The sequence below is a fragment of the Crassostrea angulata genome, chromosome 3, assembly GCF_025612915.1.
Source record: "Crassostrea angulata isolate pt1a10 chromosome 3, ASM2561291v2, whole genome shotgun sequence".
Classification (NCBI taxonomy): Eukaryota; Metazoa; Mollusca; class Bivalvia; order Ostreida; family Ostreidae; genus Magallana; species Magallana angulata.
Window position 1 is genome coordinate 13,044,090 of NC_069113.1, and position 26,448 is coordinate 13,070,537.

Consider the following 26,448-nt stretch of genomic DNA (forward strand, 5'->3'; position numbering starts at 1 on the left):
TTATATTTTAATTGTAATTTTATATTAAATGTTATATATCTCAAATTACTACAGGTATTATAATTGAACATAATTTTTTTTTAAAATACGGATTCCGTACATATACGAGTCTGTGCTTTAGTATTTCCTCCACGTTCAAACTTCCGGTGAAAATTGTCAACACTAAAACATAGAAAGATGGGAGGTATAGAATAAGGGTACTTTTTATATCCTATAACCAGGCACTATAACCAGGATATGCGCATGCGTGAACCAACTTTCCATCGGGATCGGTAAACGATTGGGAGGAAATTCGAAAGCTATTTGGAGGAACTTCGAACTGATATATGTGCAATTTAAAAATGCGATTTTTATATGAAAAATATGATCAGAAGTGATAAAAATGTTATGTACATTAGATTTTACACCAAAAAATTAAATAAATAATTGAGAGAACAATCAAAATCAATGTTACAGGAAAACAACAGGCACTTAGCATCGGAGGGGGGGGGGGGGGGTTGGAATGGGGGCAGGGACAGGGGACGGGACTGCCCCCCTCCAGCACACGTTTTCTCGCAGCAAATATTTTTCTTGAATTTACTTATAAAAAAGTAAATTAACATACAGTTGCACCCCCCCCCCCCCCAATGTTTTTGGGACCATGTAAAATTTGAAATGAAAGAGAGGAAATAAACTGTGAAATTGAAGTTAAAGGTACACTTAGCCCCCTACCCCCACGGATTAGGATTTTCAATTATTTAAAAAGTATTTTTGAGTTGGGTTTTTTTTTTCAAGGCAAGGTTGGATGAGTCTGCCCTCAACCCACTTTGCTACGATGCTAGGTGCCTGAACAAAATATCATGGTTTCATTACATACATGTATGCTAGTATAAAGACTTTATGTAAACCAATATTATCTCGTGCATCGTTCCTTTCACCAGGTTCTACAAACACCTTAGTCCAAAATAAATAAAAAAAAATGCAAGACTAGGAGGGGAAGAAAGGAGAAATTTATTTTCTTTTTTTTTTTACTCAGGAGCTATTTTGTTGGGGGGGGGGGGGGATTTGGGGTGAACAGGTCACTGACCCCTTGTAGATCTACCCATGACCTATCACCAGGGTCTGTATACACATAACCAGGGTCAGTATACCCATCACCATGGTCTCCAGGGTCAGAGTACGTATCACCAGAGTCTGTGTGCCCATCACCAGAGTCTGTACACCCATAACCAGGGTCAGTATACCCATTACCAGGGTCTTCATACCTATCACCAGGGTCAGAGTACGTATCACCAGAGTTTGTGTGCCCATCACCATTGTCTGTTTACCCATAACCAGGGCCAGTATATCCATCACCAGGGTCTCCATACCTATCACCAGGGTCAGAGTACGTCTCACCAGAATCTGTGTGCCCATCACCAGAGTCTGTACACCCATAACCAGGGCCAGTATGCCCATCACCAGGGTCTCCATACCTATCACCAGGGTCAGAGTACGTCTCACCAGAGTCTGTGTGCCCATCACCAGAGTCTGTACACCCATAACCAGGGTCAGTTTACCCATCACCAGGGTCTCCATACCTATCACCAGGGTCAGAGTACGTATCACCAGAGTCTGTGTGCCCATCACCAGAGTCTGTACACCCATAATCAGGGTCAGTTTACCCATCACCAGGGTCTCCATACCTATCACCAGGGTCAGAGTACGTATCACCAGAGTTTGTGTGCCCATCACCAAGGTCTGTATACTCATAATCAGGGCCAGTATACCCATCACCAGGGTCTCCATACCTATCACCAGGGTCAGAGTACGTATCACCAGAGTCTGTGTGCCCATCACCAGAGTCTGTACACCCATAACCAGGGCCAGTATACCCATCACCAGGGTCTCCATACCTATCACCAGGGTCAGAGTACGTATCACCAGAATCAGCGTGCCCATCACCAGAGTCTGTACACCCATAACCAGGGCCGGTATACCCATCACCAGGGTCTCAATACCTATCACCAGGGTCAGAGTACGTATCACCAGAGTCTGTGTGCCCATCACCAGAGTCTGTACACCCATAACCAGGGTCAGTATACCCATCACCAGGGTCTCCATGCCTATCACCAGGGTCAGAGTACGTATCACCAGAATCAGCGTGCCCATCACCAGAGTCTGTACACCCATAACCAGGGTCAGTATGCCCATCACCAGGGTCTCCATACCTATCACCAGGGTCAGAGTACGTATCACCAGAGTCTGTGTGCCCATCACCAGAGTCTGTACACCCATAACCAGGGCCAGTATACCCATCACCAGGGTCTCCATACCTATCACCAGGGTCAGAGTACGTCTCACCAGAATCTGTGTGCCTATCACCAGAGTCTGTACACCCATAACCAGGGTCAGTATACCCATCGCCAGGGTCTCTAAGGTCGATGTACGTATCACCAGAGTCTGTGTGTCAGTCACCAGAGTCTGTACACTCATGACCAGGGTTAGTATACCAATCATCAGGGTCTCCATAGCTATCACCAGGGTCAGTGTACGTATCACCAGAGTCTGTGTGCCCATCACCAGGGTCTGTACGCCCATGACCAGGGTCAGTATACCCATCACCAGGGTCTCCATACCTATCACCAGGGATAGAGTACGTATCACCAGAGTCTCTGTGTCTATCACCAGGGTCTGTACACCCATAACCAGGGCCAGTATACCCATCACCAGGGTCTCCATACCTATCACCAGGGTCATTATATCCATCACTAGTGTTTGTGTGCCCATCAACGGGGTCTGTACACCCATCACCAGGGTCAGTATACCAATCACCCGGGTCTGTACACCCATAACCAGGGTCAGTATACCCATCACCAGGATCTTCATATCTATCACCAGGTTCAGAGTGCGTATCACCAGAGTCCCATAACCAGGGTCAGTATACCCATCACCAGGGTATGTACACCCATACCCAGGGTCAGTATACCCATCACCAGGGTCTCCATACCTATCACCAGGGTCAGAGTACGTATCACCAGAGTCTGTGTGCCTATCACCAGGGTCTGTACACCCATGACCAGGGTCAGTATACCCATCACCAGGGTCTCCAGGGTCAATGTACGTATCACCAGAGTCTGTGTGTCAGTCACCAGAGTCTTTACACTCATGACCAGGGTTAGTATACACATCATCAGGGTCTCCATAGCTATCACCAAGGTCAGTGTACGTATCACCAGAGTCTGTGTGCCCATCACCAGGGTCTGTACGCCCATGACCAGGGTCAGTATACCCATCACCAGGGTCTCCAGGGTCAATGTACGTATCACCAGAGTCTGTGTGTCAGTCACCAAAGTCTGTACACTCATGACCAGGGTTAGTATACCCATCATCAGGGTCTCCATAGCTATCACCAGGGTCAGAGTACGTATCACCAGAGTCTGTGTGCCCATCACCAGGGTCTGTACGCCCATAATCAGGGTCAGTATACCCATCACCAGGGTCTCCATACCTATCACCAGGGATAGAGTACGTATCACCAGAGTCTCTGTGCCTATCACCAGGGTCTGTACACCCATAACCAGGGCCAGTATACCCATCACCAGGGTCTCCATACCTATCACCAGGGTCATTATATCCATGACTAGTGTTTGTGTGCCCAACAACGGGGTCTGTTCACCCATCACCAGGGTCAGTATACCAATCACCCGGGTCTGTACACCCATAACCAGGGTCAGTATACCCATCACTAGGGTCTTCATATCTATCACCAGGTTCAGAGTGCGTATCACCAGATTCCCCTAACCAGGGTCAGTATACCCATCACCAGGGTATGTACACCCATAACCAGGGTCAGTATACCCATCACCAGGGTCTCCATACCTATCACCAGGGTCAGAGTACGTATCACCAGAGTCTGTGTGCCTATCACCAGGGTCTGTACACCCATGACCAGGGTCAGTATACCCATCACCAGCTAGGGTCTCCAGGGTCAATGTACGTATCACCAGAGTCTGTGTGTCAGTCACCAGAGTCTGTACACGCATGACCAGGGTTAGTATACACATCATCAGGGTCTCCATAGCTATCACCAAGGTCAGTGTACGTATCACCAGTCTGTGTGCCCATCACCAGGGTCTGAACGCCCATGACCAGGGTCAGTATACCCATCACCAGGGTCTCCAGGGTCAATGTACGTATCACCAGAGTCTGTGTGTCAGTCACCAAAGTCTGTACACTCATGACCAGGGTTAGTATACCCATCATCAGGGACTCCATAACTATCACCAGGGTCAGTGTACGTATCACCAGAGTCTGTGTGCCCATCACCAGGGTCTGTACGCCCATAACCAGGGTCAGTATACCCATCACCAGGGTCTCCATACCTATCACCAGGGACAGAGTACGTATCACCAGAGTCTCTGTGCCTATCACCAGGGTCTGTACACCCATAACCAGGGCCAGTATACCCATCACCAGGGTCTCCATACCTATCACCAGGGTCATTATATCCATCACTAGTGTTTGTGTGCCCAACAACGGGGTCTGTACACCCATCATTAGGGTCAGTATACCAATCACCCGGGTCTGTACACCCATAACCAGGGTCAGTCTCCATACCTATCACCAGGGTCAGAGTACGTATCACCAGAGTCTGTGTGCCCATCACCAGGGTCTGTTCACCCATAACCAGTGTCAGTATACCCATCACCAGGGTCATCATACCAATCACCAGGGTCAGAGTACGTGTCACCAGAGTCTGTGTGCCCATCACCAGAGTCTGTACACCCATAACCAGGGCCAGTATGCCCATCACCAGGGTCTAAATACTTATCACCAGGAATAGTTTACGAATCAATAGGGTCTGTGTGCCCATCATTAGGGTCAGTATATCTATCACAACAGTCAGTGCACTTAATATCAGGGTTTGTACATCCATTACCTTGATCAGTAGACTTTCACCAGGATAACTGTACCTATTACCTATCACCAAAGTTAGTTTATCTAACGGCCGTGTCAGTGTACGCATCCATGGGTCTGAGGGCCCATCTCCAAGGTCAGTATACCTATCACAAGAGTCAGTACATTTATCACCAGTATATCTATCACATTCTCTATCACCAGGGTCAGTATACCTAGCGACAGAGTCAGTGTACGTATCACAAGGGTCTGTAGCCAATCACAGGGGTCAGTATGTATCCATCACCAGAGTCGTTATACACAAAAGTGTAGATATTATAAGGTCAGCATACATAACACCAGAATCTCGAAATCTATAACCAGGGTAAGTATAACCATCACCTGAGTCAGTATACCTATCACAAGGGTCATGAGTGTACGTATCACCAAGGTATGTGTAATCTTCACCAGGATCAGTATACCTATCACCAGGGTCACTCTACTTATCAACAGGGTCAGTATTACCTGACTCAGGTAATGGATATACAAACCCTAATGATAAGTGCACTGACTGTTGTGTTAGGTATACTGACCCTGGTGATGGGCACACAGACCCTATTGATGCGTACACTATCCTGGTGAAAAGTATTAAGACCCTGGTGAAGGGTAAACTGACCTTTGTTATGAATATACAGACCATGATGATGGGCACACAGACCCTAGTACTACGAACACTGACCCTACTAAAAGGTATAATGACCCAGGTGATATGTTTACAGTTCTGGTGATACGTACTCTGACTCTGGTGATAGGCATTATGACCCTGGTGATAGGTATTGAGACCCTGGTGATGGGTATACTGACTTTGGCTACGGATGTACAGACCCTGGTCATGAGCACACAGACTCTGGTGATACGTACTCTGACCCTGGTGATAGGTATGGAGACCCTGGTGATGGGTATACTGGCCCTGGTTATGGGTGTACAGACTCTGGTGATGGGCACACAGACTCTGGTGATACGTACTCTGACCCTGGTGATAGGTATAGAGACCCTGGTGATGGGTATACTGGCCCTGGTTATGGGTATACAGACCCTGGTGATGGGCACACAGACTCTGGTGATATGTACTCTGACCCTGGTGATAGGTATGAAGACCCTGGTGATGGGTATACTGGCCCTGGTTATGGGTGTACAGACTCTGGTGAAGGGCACACAGACTCTGGTGATACGTACTCTGACCCTGGTTATAGGTATGGAGACCCTGTGATGGGTATACTGGCCCTGGTTATGGGTGTACAGACCCTGGTGATGGGCACACAGACTCTGGTGATACGTTCTCTGACCCTGGTGATAGGTATGGAGACCCTGGTGATGGGTATACTGACCCTGGTTATTGGTGTACAGACTCTGGTGATGGGCACACAGACTCTGGTGATACGTACTCTGACCCTGGTGATAGGTATAGAGACCCTGGTGATGGGTATGCCGACCCTGGTAATGGGTGTACATACCCTGGTGATAGGTATACTGACCCTGGTTATGGGTGTACATACCCTGGTGATAGGTATACTGACCATGGTTATGGGTGTACAGACTCTGGTGATACGCACTCTGATCCTGGTGATAGATATGAAGACCCTGGTGATGGGTATACTGACCCTGGTTATGGGTGTAGAGACCCGGGTGATTGGTATACTGACCCTGGTGATCGGTGTACAGACCCCGTTGTTGGGCACACAAACTCTAGTGATGGATATAATGACCCTGGTGATAGGTATGGAGACCCTGGTGATGGGTATACTGGCCCTGGTTATGGGTGTACAGACCCTGGTGATAGGCACACAGAATCTGGTGATACGTACTCTCACCCTGGTGATAGGTATGAAGACCCTGGTGATGGGTATACTGACCCTTGTTATGGGTATCCAGACCCTGGTGATGGGCACACAAACTCTGGTGACACGTACTCTGACCCTGGTGATAGGTATGGAGACCCTGGTGATGGGTATACTGGCCCTGGTTATGGGTGTACAGACTCTGGTGAAGGGCACACAGACTCTGGTGATACGTACTCTGACCCTGGTTATAGGTATGGAGACCCTGTGATGGGTATACTGGCCCTGGTTATGGGTGTACAGACCCTGGTGATGGGCACACAGACTCTGGTGATACGTTCTCTGACCCTGGTGATAGGTATGGAGACCCTGGTGATGGGTATACTGACCCTGGTTATTGGTGTACAGACTCTGGTGATGGGCACACAGACTCTGGTGATACGTACTCTGACCCTGGTGATAGGTATGGAGACCCTGGTGATGGGTATGCCGACCCTGGTAATGGGTGTACATACCCTGGTGATAGGTATACTGACCCTGGTTATGGGTGTACATACCCTGGTGATGGGTATACTGACCATGGTTATGGGTGTACAGACTCTGGTGATACGCACTCTGATCCTGGTGATAGATATGAAGACCCTGGTGATGGGTATACTGACCCTGGTTATGGGTGTAGAGACCCGGGTGATTGGTATACTGACCCTGGTGATCGGTGTACAGACCCCGTTGTTGGGCACATAAACTCTAGTGATGGATATAATGACCCTGGTGATAGGTATGGAGACCCTGGTGATGGGTATACTGGCCCTGGTTATGGGTGTACAGACCCTGGTGATAGGCACACAGAATCTGGTGATACGTACTCTCACCCTGGTGATAGGTATGGAGACCCTGGTGATGGGTATACTGACCCTTGTTATGGGTATCCAGACCCTGGTGATGGGCACACAAACTCTGGTGACACGTACTCTGACCCTGGTGATAGGTATGGAGACCCTGGTGATGGGTATACTGGCCCTGGTTATGGGTGTACAAACTCTGGTGAAGGGCACACAGACTCTGGTGATACGTACTCTGACCCTGGTGATAGTATGAAGACCCTGGTGATGGGTATACTGACCCTGGTTACGGGTATACAGACCCTGGTGATAGGCACACAAACTCTGGTGACACGTACTCTGACCCCGGTGATAGGTATGGAGACCCTGGTGATGGGTATACTGGCCCTGGTTATGGGTGTACAGACTCTGGTGATGGGCACACAGACTCTGGTGATACGTACTCTGACCCTGGTGATAGGTATGGAGACCCTGGTGATGGGTAAACTGGCCCTGGTTATGGGTATACAGACCCTGGTGATGGGCACACAGACTCTGGTGATACGTACTCTGACCCTGGTGATAGGTATGAAGACCCTGGTGATGGGTATACTGGCCCTGGTTATGGGTGTACAGACTCTGGTGATGGGCACACAGACTCTGGTGATACGTACTCTGATCCTGGTGATAGGTATGGAGACCCTGGTGATGGGTATACTGGCCCTGGTTATGGGTGTACAGACTCTGGTGATGGGCACACAGACTCTGGTGATACGTACTCTGACCCTGGTGATAGGTATGGAGACCCTGGTGATGGGTAAACTGGCCCTGGTTATGGGTATACAGACCCTGGTGATGGGCACACAGACTCTGGTGATACGTACTCTGACCCTGGTGATAGGTATGAAGACCCTGGTGATGGGTATACTGGCCCTGGTTATGGGTGTACAGACTCTGGTGATGGGCACACAGACTCTGGTGATACGTACTCTGATCCTGGTGATAGGTATGGAGACCCTGGTGATGGGTATACTGGCCCTGTGATGGGTATACAGACCCTGGAGATGGGCACACAGACTCTGGTGATACGTACTCTGACCCTGGTGATAGGTATTGAGACCCTGGTGATGGGTATACTGGCCCTGGTTATGGGTGTACAGACTCTGGTGAAGAGCACACAGACTCTGGTGATACGTACTCTGACCCTGGTGATAGTATGAAGACCCCGGTGATGGGTATACTGACCCTGGTTACGGGTATACAGACTCTGGTGATGGGCACACAAACTCTGGTGACACGTACTCTGACCCTGGTGATAGGTATGGAGACCCTGGTGATGGGTATTCTGGCCCTGGTTATGGGCACACAGACTCTGGTGATACGTACTCTGACCCTGGTGATAGGTATGGAGACCCTGGTGATGGGTAAACTGGCCCTGGTTATGGGTATACAGACCCTGGTGATGGGCACACAGACTCTGGTGATACGTACTCTGACCCTGGTGATAGGTATGAAGACCCTGGTGATGGGTATACTGGCCCTGGTTATGGGTGTACAGACTCTGGTGATGGGCACACAGACTCTGGTGATACGTACTCTGATCCTGGTGATAGGTATGGAGACCCTGGTGATGGGTATACTGGCCCTGTGATGGGTATACAGACCCTGGAGATGGGCACACAGACTCTGGTGATACGTACTCTGACCCTGGTGATAGGTATTGAGACCCTGGTGATGGGTATACTGGCCCTGGTTATGGGTGTACAGACTCTGGTGAAGAGCACACAGACTCTGGTGATACGTACTCTGACCCTGGTGATAGTATGAAGACCCCGGTGATGGGTATACTGACCCTGGTTACGGGTATACAGACTCTGGTGATGGGCACACAAACTCTGGTGACACGTACTCTGACCCTGGTGATAGGTATTGAGACCCTGGTGATGGGTATTCTGGCCCTGGTTATGGGCACACAGACTCTGGTGATACGTACTCTGACCCTGGTGATAGGTATGGAGACCCTGGTGATGGGTATACTGGCCCTGGTTATGGGTATACAGACCCTGGTGATGGGCACACAGACTCTGGTGATACGTACTCTGACCCTGGTGATAGGTATGAAGACCCTGGTGATGGGTATACTGGCCCTGGTTATGGGTGTACAGACTCTGGTGAAGGGCACACAGACTCTGGTGATACGTACTCTGACCCTGGTTATAGGTATGGAGACCCTGTGATGGGTATACTGGCCCTGGTTATGGGTGTACAGACCCTGGTGATGGGCACACAGACTCTGGTGATACGTTCTCTGACCCTGGTGATAGGTATGGAGACCCTGGTGATGGGTATACTGACCCTTGTTATTGGTGTACAGACTCTGGTGAAGGGCACACAGACTCTGGTGATACGTACTCTGACCCTGGTGATAGGTATGGAGACCCTGGTGATGGGTATACTAGCCCTGGTTATGGGTGTACAGACTCTGGTGATGGGCACACAGACTCTGGTGATACGTACTCTGACCCTGGTGATAGGTATGGAGACCTTGGTGATGGGTATACTGACCCTTGTTATTGGTGTACAGACTCTGGTGATGGGCACACAGACTCTGGTGATACGTACTCTGACCCTGGTGATAGGTATGGAGACCCTGGTGGTGGGTATACTAGCCCTGGTTATGGGTGTACAGACTCTGGTGATGGGCACACAGACTCTGGTGATACGTACTCTGACCCTGGAGACCATGATGATGGGTATACTGACCCTGGTTTTGTGTATACAGACCCTGGTGATAGGTCATGGGTAGATCTACAAGGGGTCAGTGACATGTTCACCCCTAATACCCCCCCCCCCCCCAACAAAATAGCTCCTGAGTAAAAAAAAAAAGGAAAATAGATTTCTTCTTTCTTCCCCTCCTAGTCTTGCATTTTTTATTTATTTTGGACTAAGGTGTTTGTAGAACCTGGTGAATGGAACAATGCACGAGATAATATTGGTTTACATAAAGTCTTTATACTAGCATACATGTATGTAATGAAACCATGATATTTTGTTCAGGCACCTAGCATCGTAGCAAAGTGGGTTGAGGGCAGACTCATCCAATCTTGCCTTGAAAAAAAAAACCAACTCAAAAATACTTTTTAAATAATTGAAAATCCTAATCCGTGGGGGTAGGGGGCTAAGTGTACCTTTAACTTCAATTTCACAGTTTATTTCCTCTCTTTCATTTCAATTTTTACATGGTCCCAAAAACATTGGGGGGGGGGGGGGGTTGCAACTGTATGTTAATTTACTTTTTTATAAGTAAATTCAAGAAAAATATTTGCTGCGAGAAAACGTGTGCTGGAGGGGGGCAGTCCCGTGTCCCTGCCCCCATTCCAACCCCCCCCCCCCTCCGATGCTAAGTGCCTGTTGTTTTCCTGTAACATTGATTTTGATTGTTCTCTCAATTATTTATTTAATTTTTTGGTGTAAAATCTAATGTACATAACATTTTTATCACTTCTGATCATATTTTTCATATAAAAATCGCATTTTTAAATTGCACATATATCAGTTCGAAGTTCCTCCAAATAGCTTTCGAATTTCCTCCCAATCGTTTACCGATCCCGATGGAAAGTTGGTTCACGCATGCGCACATCCTGGTTATAGTGCCTGGTTATAGGATATAAAAAGTACCCTATTCTATACCTCAAGATGGGGCTCTGTAAATGCCCCAAAAAGAAAGTGACCAACCTATTTTGTTTCGAACATAGAGTAAATGTTTGTGAGAACTGTCTTGTGGCAAATCATGCAAAGGTAAATTGTTGAAATTGTAAATCACAAACGTCACTTAATCATGTTAATTATGCGTTTTTGTGGAGTCATTCCATGCACGGGCTATAACTAGGTTTAGTTCCAATATATGTTCAATGATCATAACAAAAGGGAAAAGTTCATAGATAGCAAACACTGTTAGAAACTTTGCCGTAGACATTAACCCAGCCCACCCAATTTTTGCCGGTGTAAGTTTAAGGAAATGTGTGGAGTCCTGATCACACACATGCTTTGATTGATAAAATCATTTTGCAACACTTTTTGTAGCGATTCTCCTTCTGTAACAATAAGATACAAAAAATACCCCAAATTTGTAAACAAATAGGGTAGTCTGCCCAGTTACCTCTAGGTGTATCAGGATGGGAGAAATAATGGCAGACCAGATTAGAATTTGATCCCAGACCATCTGATTTTCAAGTCAAATGCTCTACCAACTGAGCTATCTGGTGCCTGTATTGAAACCGGTCTGACCATTGTATTCCTCCCCCTGTACGGGTAACTCCCCCAAAGCCAAAGCGCCATTTGCATGAGCGCCCAAAATTTACGTATTTTTTAAATTCAATTTCTTTTAAGAAATTTTTGATGAATACACTTCAAATTGTCTCTATTTTTCAGTTTGTTTGTTAATATGTTTTTCAGTGTGTAATCAAGTCATATCTGCAGTGGTTACAGGACAGTGATTACAACCCTAACTGTAAACTATGTAACAATGTACTGAGTGATGAGCAGTATGGAGACTGTGTCAGATTGACTTGTTATGGTGAGTACATTAATATAATCATGTAAATTTCAGTACAATGAAATATGGCACATAACCCCAGTGAGTACCATATCAGACCTCTCTACATGTTCAAGTGTATAGTTGCAGGTACATTATATTCCTATTAGCTGGCCATGAGGAATAGCAAGTTTATTGTTGTCCCCTGAGACAGCTACTATTTCCCAAGGCAGAGCTGAGGGAAATAGTTGCTGTTGAGCCAGTATATAAGTATCTTATCATGCCAAAGAAAATTTGATTATTGACAATGCAAAGTCTGCTGATAATAAACATGATTATATACATAATACTAATTAATATACAGTATATACATTAGTATGCTGATATTTCTGCTTCAAAGGTTAACACTGCCCTTTTTGTCACAGATATATTCCATTGGCCCTGTCTGAACCATTATGCCCAGCAGTTTCCTGCTAACACAGCCCCCGCTGGCTACACCTGTCCCACCTGTAATGCAGGGATCTTCCCCCCACAGAACATGGTGTCCCCTGTGTCAGACAAACTAAAGACCCTCCTGTCCACTGTCAACTGGGCCAGAGCAGGTCTTGGTTTACCCCTGGTAAGTCATCCACCACTATTTGTAGTACACCAATACACATGCATTTATTTTTTTAGTTGATGAATAGAATATAAGAATAAACATCATTTATATTTGTTTTCTATGTATCAGTGATAATGGAAGTAGCTTAATACATGTATACTAATATGTATACATACATGCATGTTTTGATAAAAAAAAAAAAGATGTGAAATACAATTATACAAACATAAAAAGTTTGATTCTTTGATACTGAACAGTAAGTACATGCAATGATTACTGATTAAAGTTGAATCATATCGCTGTATGTTACATTTTTGTTTAGATTGATGAACCACAAGAACCTTTATTGCCTCCCCCACAAACACAACTACCCACCTCACAGAGCAGTGAGGGCTCTCAAATAAAGTCAGAAGCAGTTCTACCGACTCATAGCACTCCTCAGAAATCTCAAATTGTTCAGAATCATGGGACATTACCAAACTCTTCAGGATTCTCAAACACACCTGCTGCATCTCCCTACCCCCTGGGAGCCTCACCGAATCCCCAGTCTGGGACCCCCTACTCTCCAATGTCAACTCCTAACTACAACAGACCCAGCGCCCACGTTCCTCCCAATCAACATAGTGTGATCAGTGTGGACGAGGGGACCTCAGTGAGGGGACAGGACAAACTCGCCTTTGGAGGTACGTTACAATGAGGGATTGACTCATTAAACATTAATAATTTTCAACTATTAGAATTAATTATTTTTTATAAAAATTAAAATTCTAACAGGCAGGTCTCAAAATATGAAGAGAAATGGTGGTAAGAATTTTGGACCAGTGTGCACATATTTTTTCCTGACATGAAACCCAGCATTGAATATTTAGACTATTCTACCAAAATTCCCAATTTTTACACCTTCACCCTAAAATTTATTCACTGTAACCAATCATCTTAATCAACAGAACTATGAATACCTGGTAAGATATATTTGCATGTTTTTGTAAATTTTATCTTAATTTTCAGATCCCAGAAAGTTGTTTGATTCCACTAAAGAAGACACAAGTTCCATATTTAATACATCCCTTGACCATGATGAAAACAAGTATAGAAGACGATCGGCCATGGAATGGCTAACAAAATGGCTAAAGTAAGTAAAGCAGCTGTTGAAGTTATGTGTTATCAAATACTTTTGTCAAAATGAAAGAGAGAACTGTCAAAAGGCACATGTACTGATAAAATGACTTAGGCATTTTACAATTCATGTAATTAAAATTATTCAAGAAAATCACTGTATTGTAAAAAACAGTAACCGTTACATTAGATTAGAAGACTCATATTGTTCAACATTAATTACTGTGTTATTATTTGTTATTTTTTACATTTTAGGTCAAGAGAAGGCAAACATGGAAAGAAGGATCCAATGTCCATAAGGAAGAAGTTTCTGGTGGTTTTAGTAATAGGAATTATAGGCTTTTTGACAATCATTGTGATATTTTCAAAACTAGGTCGAAGCGGCATTGACGAGGACCCCTTTTTGGGAAATCCCCAAGTTAGAGTGATGGATGAAATCATGGACTGATATGTGACTGTGTTATTCTTATTCATTTACAATTGGTGTATGTTTAAATAATTTCAGAGAATATTTGTGAATCTGTAAAAACTGAATTATTTTAAAACTATTGATGGTTTGACATCTGAATAGATGTGATTATGCACTAATAGTTATTTTGAAAGTACATTGTATTCTGTAAGACATTCAAATGTTTGTTATCTGTATACATTTGTTTTAAGGCTTTGCTTTGTAACTTAAGGATTGTAGATTTAAAATGTTAAATCATGAATATTCGTGTACATGGTTGACCCACGGACCATTATAAGTTATACCATCTAATATTCACCATCTGATTGATGTACTGTGATATGTTGCTATCATGGAAAACAAATATTGCATTTTATTTTGTCAAAGATGACCTGCATGTGAGATGATATTAACTCAAATAGATATGTATAGTGCTGTACTTTAACTTAAACCTGAATTTCCATTCAATGTTACACAATATGTTATACATGTATTATTTTATAAAGGGTTATTTGTATATTAAGCTGGTTTTAATTTTATTACGTTATCAGTGCAATTATTATTTATTCCAAATAAATGCCAGTAATATTAGAATTGCTTTATTGGTGTGATTATGATGAACATATTTTAAAATTTCTGAATTGTATTTAAAAAGATTGTTTATGTATGAAAAATATGTTTTAAGGTTAATAAATGTATAAAAAAAATTGCATTTTACTTTGTTGATAAACAAAAAAAATGTTGAAGAGAGCTTGTTCATGACAACATGTATATCAGTCTCATTTTGAAGAAAAGCTTTGAATAAAATATAAAATATTTAAATCTTAAAGCTGAAATATAAATAAGTTTCAGTTTAAGGGTTGAAAAATCGTATTAATCAAAATTTTAAGGTAGACCAAATGGGTAATTTGTTGATCTTCAGCCTCCAAAAGGAGAAAAAACCGAGTTGCCTCCCTGGATATCGCAATCCATAAAAATACAGGTAAACATTAGAGTTACTTCCCCCTGTGACTCGAGTCGACAGCAAAGACAAACGAAACTAGAAAGAGGACAGTCAAATTCCTAAAGACAGGTTACAGTATAATAATGGTAGGTACCCAAGTATTGATTTGTGAGCGTGACGGTTTAGTATTGCATCGAAATACCGACCTAAATAACTCCCCAACACGTGTACAAACTGGAATTTTCTCTGTTGTTAAAGTTAGTTAACCATGACATGTTTTATAAGTTATAGAGATTGCTGCATGTATTATGAATAATAATAGAGAAAGAAAAAGTAGGAGAGAGTTTTGTTTAGCTATTTACAGTTCGTGTTGTTGTAAACAATTACAAGGTTTTAATTTTGAAAGTTCTCTTAGATCACAGGCCTCTGCATTTCTATCAATAAGCCGTTAAATGTAGGGGAAGAGAGAGATATACCCTATCTATATATAAATATGTATATGTATTTATATGTGTATTTATATATAGATAGGGTATATATCTTTCTTTTCCCCTACATTTAACGGCTTATATTATTGATGAAAATTCAGAGGCCTGTGCTTAGATTTTGATAACAGTTTTAAAATGGGCCAACCGTTTATGATATAAAAAAACATGAGTATTTTGTTTCTTCCAAATTTAAGACCCAATGAACATACACATGCAGGTACACAAGATTAGCATAATGGAATAAACAAGGGATGTCGGCAGCTGGAAAGTCAGAAATCATGATGTCAATAGTTAAATGGTCAATTAAGTAAGAAAAAAAGAGGGGATAAAAGTCATAAATACAAACAATTAGAAATGATACCTATTTTTCTGATTTGATCCATTTCATTAATTTTTAGGCATCTTTTCGTGCAGAGACTGACAGCTTTGGAGAAATCCAGGTTCCTGCAGACAAGTACTATGGAGCAAACACTGCTCGTTCCATCATAAACTTCAACATAGGCGGACCATCAGAACGAATGCCAGTACGGAATCATTTGAGAATGTGTTGAATGGATTTAGGGAAACGAATTAGGCCTAGAGTCATATTTAAAAAAAGAAAGAAAATATTGACTCATTCATTGACAATCTGAATGCCGTTTTGATTGGCTTCCTCAACATTATTTTAGCAAAATTATGTTATTAAAGATTATACATGTTTCAGAAAGGTTACAGTGTTAAAAAATTGTACATGTGCATTTTTATCCTGAATGCTATATGATATTAACATACACATTACTGGCATAGATTTACCCTTTAAGATCTACTTATATTGCCCAATGTTACAGCTGCAATAGCTGTGAAATAGATGAATATTATATAGCGGGGGTAGTTCAACAGTTTTATCACACTGACAATCCAACGCATTGTTTAATAATTTTGTGATTGTGTCACCTGTCCTTTAATTGTCTTAAATGAAAACAAATGTCAGAAGAGAAATCTTGCAGTATTTTCATTGCATAAATCTTAACAGAAATGAAAAATAAACAACACGTATATGTACATGTACTACAAGGCAGAATTAAATACTTTGGATATTTATATGGATAAAAGAACACAATAAGGGATCCATATGCATGTGGGACAGACTACTGGTATTTGTATCAATTAAACACTAATCATACACACTTGTCAACTTATTTTAGACATTTATTAACATCTTAGTACAGTCACTGAATTACATGTAACTTGAATTAGAGAGCGATGCGTTTTAGGATTTATTTTTTGATTCAACTTTTGCAAATGTCTCATTTTCTCAAAAGTTGTCTCCTTCTTGTTTGTTATCATAATTTACTGTTCTATATAATGAAATTCCACAGTGTTATCTCCATGAAAATTCAAATTTTCATAAAGCACAGAATTAATATATGATCAGTCAACATGATTAACACCATTACAGCTTCCCATCATCAAGGCATTTGCGATCTTGAAGAAATGTGCTGCCAGGGTAAATCAAGAGTATGGACTGGATTCAACCATAGCTGACCTCATTGTCAAAGTAGCTGATGAGGTGAGTTAACACAGAAACCAAGAAATCGTTTTCCAAATATTCTATTTTCAGATATTCAGCTCCATACTATATATGGTATCGGGTATAGGGCTTCATTGATCTGTTTTGTGGTAGATCTATGAGGTAACTCTCTTTGGTTGTGTTTGTTTCAGATTGTTTGTTGTAAGATCAATCTTTGGGTTGAACAGTAACTTTGCTTTGATTGTTTATTACATTGAATTTCACTATTTAATTTAGTCTATTTTGTAGCTAGACCCTATTTGGCTTGTACTTCACTTAAAGAATGTCTTAAAGGGACTTGGACACGATTTGAGATCAAAAATTTTATTTTTATTTTTTATGTATAAAATGGTTTACTGGTGCATTTTAAATGATTGACCAAAATATTGAATGTTAAAGTCAAGTTACGAGTGAGATACAGAGGTGAGAATTGGTTGTAATGTTAACAAAGCTCGAGTCTTATAGTTGTTTACAAAAAATGTATTGTAGAGAATTACCATTTCTTAGACAAAATGACATGTAAAAACAATTTAAACTAATTCAGTATCTTCATAAATACCATTATAAACAATAGAAAGATACATTTGATTGAAACTTACACCAATACAACACATATGTAAAAATGACAATATTCGAGCTTTGTTTACAAAACCAAGAATTATGAACTCTGTAACTTGCTTATAACTTGATATTTGACTCTCAAATTTTGACATAGCATTATAAACTTCTATATTTATCAGTATAAACATTGAAAATGGAAAAATAAAATTTGAAAATTTTAAGTCAAATCGTGTCCAAGTCCCTTTAAGGTAAAGGGCAAGCAGGGATTTTAAATTAAGTGTCCCTTTGGTGGTTCATTAATTCAGTGTGTTTGTTCACAGATTATTGCTGAACAGCTATGGGATAACTTCCATTTGGTCGGTCATTAATTCAGTGTGTTTGTTCACAGATTATAGCTGGACAGCTATGGGATCACTTCCCTTTGGTGGTTCATAAATTCACAGTGTTTGTTCACAGATTATAGCTGGACAGCTATGGGATCACTTCCCTTTGGTGGTTCATAAATTCACAGTGTTTGTTCACAGATTATAGCTGGACAGCTATGGGATCACTTCCCTTTGGTGGTTCATAAATTCACAGTGTTTGTTCACAGATTATAGCTGGGCAGCTATGGGATCACTTCTCTTTGGTGGTTCATAAATTCACAGTGTTTGTTCACAGATTATAGGTGGACAGCTATGGGATCACTTCCCTCTGGTGGTTCATAAATTCAGTGTGTTTGTTCACAGATTATAGCGGGACAGCTATGGGATCACTTCCCTTTGGTGGTTTGGCAGACAGGCTCAGGGACCCAGACAAACATGAACATTAATGAGGTCATCAGCAACAGAGCTATTGAACTTTCAGGAGGAACAATGGGCTCCAAGCAACCTGTTCACCCAAATGACCATGTCAACATGTCCCAGGTTTGTTAAGAACTGGATGAAATCATTGCACGAAATTGAAGTTCAATGCCAGGAGTCATTTTAGTCATTGGATATCAAATAAAAATCATGACAATATTTTGCATGGTCATTTTACTTATTGGAAATAACATTAATTATGACTGTATCGTTAACTTGCAACTGCAGTAAATAGGGAGATATATCCATATTCTCTTTATTTATTTACACTGCAATTCAATATTTATTTATTGTAGAGCTCTAACGACACCTTTCCGACAGCCATGCACATTGCTGTCGTCCTTGAGGTCCAGGAGAGATTGTTGCCGGGGCTAAAGGTTCTACTCAAATCATTGGAAACTAAAAAACAGGAGTTCAAGGACATTGTCAAGATCGGCAGGACTCATCTACAGGTGATGACTAAAAAAAAATGGTTCTATGTAATCATTTGAATATTGCCACAGGCACACATATTAGTAACCCCTCTAAAATGAATACGCATATCAAAAATTAATTGTCGATAATCTGAGATTAACACCCCCTTGAATACAGTACATGTACAGGTGTCTTATACAGGTTGTAGAGACGTAAACTGGTGGTTGACATCTTAAGACCAGATAAATGCATGAATTTGTTTGGTAATTCATTATTTTATGCCTACTTTTTAAAGCCTAAACCCTTTTAAGCTTGTTAACTTATTGATAATGATCTTACTAATATGCATTTTTCAGCAGCTTTTTTGGTTGGAATACAATCTATTTTTGAAGGAAAATGTTAAAATTTCTGCTTTGTTAAATTGTTAATCTAACTTAGATCTACATGGAAAGATTAATAATCCATAAAGTGACAAGTTTCAACCCACAGCATAAGGTTATAAGTAACAAATGCTTAACCTGTTGAGCTTTAAAAGACAAATTCATTCAAAGAATTTCGCCTATGTTACTTACATGTAACTGTTATGATTCTGCTACTGAACATCAATTCTGCTATTAGATTATATTTCACACTGTAAAAGATTAAATTTTCTTTCTGTTTACAGGATGCCACTCCTTTGACCTTAGGTCAAGAGTTCAGTTCCTTTGTACATCAGATAGAGAATGGAATAGAAAGAGTGAAAGATACGCTTCCACGTTTATATCATCTAGCAGCTGGTATATTTTTATTCACAATTTTTTTGGCATAAATTATTTTTTGCAGACTCAAGTTTTCTTTCATGTTTTCAGGACTATCCTAAATGGTACAAATTAAGTGATTGAGTTTTTAGCAGGCTACGATCAAACTGCTAAAATAAACCAAAGCTAGCACCCTGCAAAAAAACTGTTATATAGTAAATCAAAAAAAAAGATTCAGACTTAAATTAACATGTTTCTCATTGTAATAATATTTAATATACCTGGTATATTCTTCAGGAGGAACAGCAGTAGGCACAGGACTGAACTCCAGAATTGGCTTTGCAGAAAAGGTGGCAGCGAAAATAGCAGAGGAAACAGGTGATTTACTTCTCTTAACATTTCAGTTTAATGTTATAATAAATTAAAGCATGATGGTATTGTTGTCAATCTCCATCATTAGAAACCCGTGACCTTTACCCTTTTTGGTTTTATGAATTGGCTTCTTTAAACTTTACCTAGTGCAAATGCTAACACTATTGTTGATCATGATAGTACCAGTACATGAACTATATGTTTTTATGACAAGATTTTATTTTCACATCTTTAAAGCTATCAGAATTTTATTTTCGTACCCCTAAAAACACCAAATTTTACTTTCAAAAGTAATGTTAACTGAAAATGACAATCATTCATTAATCATAGCCCAGCTTTTAGTTTAAATAATGCAACAACTTTAATTAGATATTTATTTTTGAAATACAGGCTACCCTTTTGTGACTGCTCCAAATAAATTTGAAGCTTTGTCAGCACACGATGCATTGGTGGAACTCCATGGATCACTGAATGTGTTAGCTTGTAGTCTGATGAAAATAGCCAATGATATTAGACATCTCGGGTCAGGGCCTCGTTGTGGAATTGGTGAACTCTCGTTACCTGAGAATGAGGCTGGAAGTAGTATCATGCCAGGTAAAATAATTAAAGTGTGTTATGATCTAGTGATGTTCAAAATGTTTATGTTGAATTACCCCTCAATTGTTCTCAAATTTACCAATGAAGTGTTGTTTTTTTAATTCTTTAATTGCACAAAATTGTGCATGTAAATCATGATGGCAATAAGATTACATGACCTAAATGTTTGATATTGATATGGCATTTAGGAAAAGTAAATCCAACACAGTGTGAAGCTGTTACCATGGTTGCAGCTCAGGTGATGGGAAACCATGTTGCAGTGACAGTAGGTGGAAGTAATGGCCATTTTCAGTTGAATGTATTCAAACCAGTGATTGTCACAAATGTACTACAGTCTGTTAGACTGATCGGAGACTCTTGTGTGTCATTCTCCAAAAACTGTGTTGATGGAATAATACCGAATACAGAGAAGATTAATCGTTTTGTAAACGAGTCTCTGATGCTGGTCACGGCACTGAATCCACACATAGGGTATGACCGCGCGGCAAAGATAGCTAAGCATGCTCATACCACAGGGTCCACGTTAAAAATGGCCGCCGTGTCACTGCAGATGCTGACTGAGGAGGAGTTTGACATCAAAGTTCAACCAAAAGACATGTTAGGACCAAAGTAATGCCACTGCAACAAAACAAATTCTTAGACCCATGAGAGTCATTCGAACAAGTATTGGTGGTACACACGTAATGAAAATCAAATCTTGCAAAGATCTGTGCATACATTAATGTTTTATTTCATCTGTTGGTCAGTGACAATAGTCGATATTTGTCATTCCCAATATTGTCCCCATAATTTTTTTCTGTCTTCCAATAAAGACATCTTCCTAGTTGATGGACAAAAATGCATTGTCCCGTAGTCCGGTCATTTCAAGATTTTCGATTAAATTAGAGGCATTATAGTTAGAAATGGGGTTTATTTTCAATGAGAGTTTTTAAAAGATAAGATTTTTTGTGCAGTTGCAAGTTAATTTTTATTAATATGTACATGTATCTGTTATTGTAGACATTATTAATTAACAGTATTTGTGTTTAACATCAGACCCAACAATACATTTAGTGTCATGAGGTTTTGTTTTGTAAATTTTTGCAAATTTCCTTTTTAAGTAGAAGTTTTAGAAAGAGTACCTTGGGAGTTTGCTAATAATGAGAAAGAAGGCTATACCTCTTACCATCGACATTAACAAACCTTATTAGAAGGGGTGATTTTAATTCGATTCAAATGAAGCCAGGTATGACATATAATATTTTCCAAGTTTATGTAAATGATAACCAGATACACAGTATTCTTTTGATACTGTATAGTACTGTAAAGCCAAGATGTATTTCTCTGTGATTCTGACATTCTCATATCAGCATGTATTTGTACAGTATACTTGTCAATTCCTGGAGTGCCTTGTAACCACATTCCATTTGTATTTCTTAGTTGTCTTTCTTTGATCTAGCCATCTACAGATTATGTGATGAAAGAACCAGGATTCAGTTATTTTTTATTGCTCTTAATCAGAATTATGTAAATATTTCAAACCATTTTAATTCAAAACATTTTGGGTGTTAAAGATTACTAATTTTAAACACTTTTGTCATTGAGTCAACTATTAATATGTGAGATATATAATTGTATGTTATTTAGTATTGATATTTCACTGAATTTGCTGTTTAGTAATCAGCACTGAAACTAAAAATTAAGGGTAAACATACTGGAATTGAAAATTGTATACATGTATAACATTTCCACCGCCAACTGGAAATAATCTCATTATTGCAAATTAGTCCATATCCACATCACAGATCTTTAAACTTCAAGAAACTGTACCAAAAGTTGAGAGAAAATGACTTCCAGTTTTTTTTTTGAAATCATCTTATACTCAGAAATGAAAATTTGTTTGAAGTTGATAATAGCCAACAAAAAAAACTTGCAGAACTTGGATCAAAAGTTCACAAGTCTGTGGCTACTGCAAAACCTTATTTTTTGCATGAAATTTTTTTCATAACTTTTTTTCATTGAATCTTTTGTACAACAGTGAAATTTAACTACCGTACATTTATACAGTACCTTTAGCTTGCAATGCTCATAATTTTTTTGTCGTCTTGAGTCACAAAAGGTATTCCAATCAGGTAGTTTTCTATCTTTGTTTATTATGAAAACGATCTGTGATCTTTTATGTATACATATCAATGATAAAATAACAACATATATGAACATATTCTATTTGTGTACTGCGGAATAGTGTTCGTGTGCATGCATGGATCCAGAACATTTTTCCATGGGGATGGTGTCTAAGGAATAGTTGTGTCTGGGGCCCGGTGCATATTTTTGACAATTTTACTAATAATGAATTTAATCAATTTTAATTTTCCAGGGGTGGGGTTTCCGGACCCCCTACGACCAACCTCTAGATCCACGCATGATGTGTACAATGTTTTTCGTTGGTTATATGTTTTGCTGATTGTGCATTTTTTACTAAACTATTGATTTATCTAAAACAGACTTTCATCCAGTTTTATTTTGGTAACCAATGATAGCCTTTATCTTATTCTTGTCAGAGCTTTTTTGACGATCATTTCAATCTTCATTGTTTGTGAGATTAAAAAAAAGACGAAAAAAAAAAAAAAGGAAAGTGCCAAATATCGCGATACTTGGTTCTTTTTATAAGTATTTATTTATCGCCTGTCGCAGTCATTCTGCAGACTGTTCACTCAGCAGATGTATTTATAGATTACAGTTATCATTGATATCATGCTAAAACTCGTGGAGCAAAACAACCAAGATCAACCCGACTTGGTACGTCACGCTGCCGAATCCTGCATGTAAATCGAAACTTCAACACAAGCGTACATGACGTTTTGGCGCCCAGATTGTACGTGGAGTTTTTGAAGGTGCTATTACCCCCAAGTCATTCTCTTTGCTTGATACAAGGTAAACGGTCAACTGCCGAAAGCAAAACAAACGCTTTTCTAAATGAAGCCTAACCTCCATTGCGAGCAACGTCATGTGCCTCGTTTACGATCGCTTCTTGTTTTGATTGAGGGGGCTTGATTTTTTATTTTGTTGATAAATATGTCAAAATATTGAGCGGTAAGGGTGGAACAAAGATTCTGATAAGCCCAATAGACAAGACAACCTCCAGCCGATTGCTACCTAATCTCTGCGACTGTATCTCCACAGAGCAAACAGAGAAACCATATCGACTACGTCACTGATGGGCTAAGACAACGTTAGAAAAAAAACTATAATACAATCACAAATCCATTACCCAATATCATCCATAACCCCCACAAAACCTAGGCAACACAAGTTCCTCTTCTTGAACATGCAGATTGTTGCAGGAAAGTGGGAGATAGATGGGTCGCGTTGTACTGTTGGTTCCGATAATTTTGGAGTAATCGCGTAGATTTAGCGTATTTCTCAGTCGTTATTGCTAGCGCTCTCGAGCGCTAGCAACTACGTTAGTCTTTTTCACTGGAATACGCATGCTCGACTCCATAGTAGGGGATTCTGGGAATACTATTGTAGATAAACTGTACCATTTGAATTTCATTTTATCATCTTCACATAAAGTTTTTTGTTTATTGTAAATGTCAAAAAGTAACATTATCTTAGGTATTATAATGCAAAGTTATTCTAAATATATCATAATAAATAGCTAGTTTTATCTTAAATTTCCGGCAGGCTCGGAAAACAACCTCGGATATATGTTTTCCGAGCATGTCGGAAAGGCCATAAAAGATACGATTGTTATAAAACAGCACCAATGCAATGGTTCTTGAAAATGTTCACCTTGAAATTGAAATTACAGTAGATACATAATGATTAAGGCACAGTCAAAGAGCTATGCCATTGCCGATGTGAAGCCCACTCTAGATTCAGAACCCCACTCCAGCCCGGCACAATTCTAATACATCCCTGTGCCTTCCTATTGTTAATTAATCGAGTCAGAAATTTAAACTAATGTTTTAGAAATCTGCTTCTAAGTTTTATGATGGCTACAGCGCTAGCTCACCAATCTTTTTTAAAAGATAAGCTTGTAAGAGATATATATCAACGTTTGTGTGGATCTTGTGTTAAAAGTCGGCTGATGAATCAATTTGAAGACGGCGGGAATCTCATGTTTTACAAAATATCTTTATTGACATAAATTGTATAAATTATGTAACATGCTCCAAACAGACACACATAAGTTAAATGTAATGTATTATCAAAATTGTTTTTGGCATTTTGCGAGGCCTGTAAATCTTTTAAGCTATCCTAAGTACAAACTAAAACATCCCACTATCTTTATTTTTGAATGGCAATGTTTCATTCTGTCGATAAAACAATGGAAGGAAGCGTTCACCACAGTACGCGAAGATAGCTCTGTATCGCTTTTTTTCATTCCTGTTTTTGAGGATGAGAGAGTGAATTTTAAACTTGAAATCGAAAGAATTCCATGCATTTAGAACTTTCAACTGCTTGTAAAATGAGATGAAATACTCTATACGAAAATAAAATAATCGAAATTAAACATGTGAATCGTTTCCATCCTAGATGCATCAATGACAACTTTAAAGATATCAAAAGCGTCTCCGATCAGACAACCCAAAATTAAGACTGTTGGGGCTTATCTCGCGACTTGTCGCAAGCTTATCGTAACTAGAGAGTCGAATGTTTCGCTGACAGCCGACAGTTCTCTTGGTGCCATTTGGAATATTTTACTTCTCTAAAGTTTTATAAAATTGACGATATTTCTGTCACTTTCAAGCGGAACAGCGTGTTTGCTAATCTACGTATCATCAAAAGAGAAAAATCTAATCTTTTTTGCGTTTGGTTTATCTATCTCTTTTCATCAGGACCACGTCCAGACGATGTTCGTTTCAAGAATCGCGCTAAAATACATTGCGCAAATGTCACGGAACTCAATGTATGATCGAGTATTTCTTCAAGTATCCCAATTTGTCTTGTAGATAAGAATCTCTCAGGTTGTTCCGGTATCTTTTCATAAAACATATTCGTAAAATATGTTTAATTAATATGGCATTACATTAAATGAATTAAAAAGAAGCCATGCTCTTGATAACTGCTAACGTATTGAAGAAGCACAGCTGACATGATAACCGACGAGATTTCAAGTCAAACACGCCTTTATGTCGGACCAAAAACAGGAAGCTTCACAGCAAGATTTAACCTTTTGTTAAGAAACGGTTTTTTCTTGTAATACAGATAAATCACATATGATACAAAACAGCCACTCAAATGAAATTTGTTATATTTTTTTGCAAAGCGTGCAGTTGTTGCACCGCATCGACTTCAGTCGCAAAGCCAGCTTTAAACGAATATATTTTAGTTGCATTGATCACAGATTTAGATAAAAAAAAAGAAAGAAGCAAACCCAATGCAAAGAATTATACATATATAAAACTACAACAACTATCTTTTTTTTTGTTTATTGTGAAATGCATGAAATACAATAATTAATAACAAAACATTTACAAACTTGAGAGTGGTGGACGGACGCGTGAACGGGGACACAACCACGTCCACTGCAGCTAGAGTCAGTCGAACACACTCGTATATAAATAGTAACAATGGACTCCAACGAACACACTCAATGAAACTGAACTCATATTTGATCGAATTTTTGTAAGAAGAAACTGATGCATCTAAAAATTGAAGACATTCATTGCAAAACTATTTGCTATGAATTATTTGAGTTTGCTTACAAATATTTGCTTGCAAAAAATAATCAAAAATCAAAGC

The 26,448-nt window shown here is 40.2% G+C and overlaps 2 protein-coding genes across 3 annotated transcripts; both read left to right on the top strand.

The window, feature by feature from the left end:
• Nucleotides 1-122: 122 nt before the first annotated feature.
• LOC128178831 (zinc finger protein-like 1 homolog) lies at nucleotides 123-14,914 on the top strand. Of its 2 annotated transcripts, XM_052846192.1 has the most exons (8): nucleotides 123-174; nucleotides 11,210-11,314; nucleotides 11,972-12,092; nucleotides 12,476-12,669; nucleotides 12,974-13,334; nucleotides 13,426-13,455; nucleotides 13,660-13,783; nucleotides 14,023-14,914. In XM_052846192.1, exons 2-8 carry the CDS (start codon nucleotides 11,213-11,215, stop codon nucleotides 14,213-14,215), a joined length of 1,125 nt encoding a protein of 374 aa, XP_052702152.1. In that variant the 5' UTR covers nucleotides 123-174; nucleotides 11,210-11,212; the 3' UTR covers nucleotides 14,216-14,914. The 2 variants fall into 2 exon arrangements, with proteins under 2 accessions (XP_052702152.1, XP_052702153.1); XM_052846193.1 differs by lacking the exon at nucleotides 13,426-13,455.
• Nucleotides 14,915-15,196: 282 nt separating this feature from the next.
• LOC128178042 (fumarate hydratase, mitochondrial-like) lies at nucleotides 15,197-23,346 on the top strand. The gene is made up of 9 exons (XM_052845031.1): nucleotides 15,197-15,304; nucleotides 16,045-16,170; nucleotides 17,085-17,195; nucleotides 18,485-18,661; nucleotides 18,895-19,050; nucleotides 19,677-19,788; nucleotides 20,047-20,127; nucleotides 20,512-20,715; nucleotides 20,907-23,346. Exons 1-9 carry the CDS (start codon nucleotides 15,302-15,304, stop codon nucleotides 21,329-21,331), a joined length of 1,395 nt encoding a protein of 464 aa, XP_052700991.1. The 5' UTR covers nucleotides 15,197-15,301; the 3' UTR covers nucleotides 21,332-23,346.
• The last annotated feature ends 3,102 nt before the right edge of the window (nucleotides 23,347-26,448 follow it).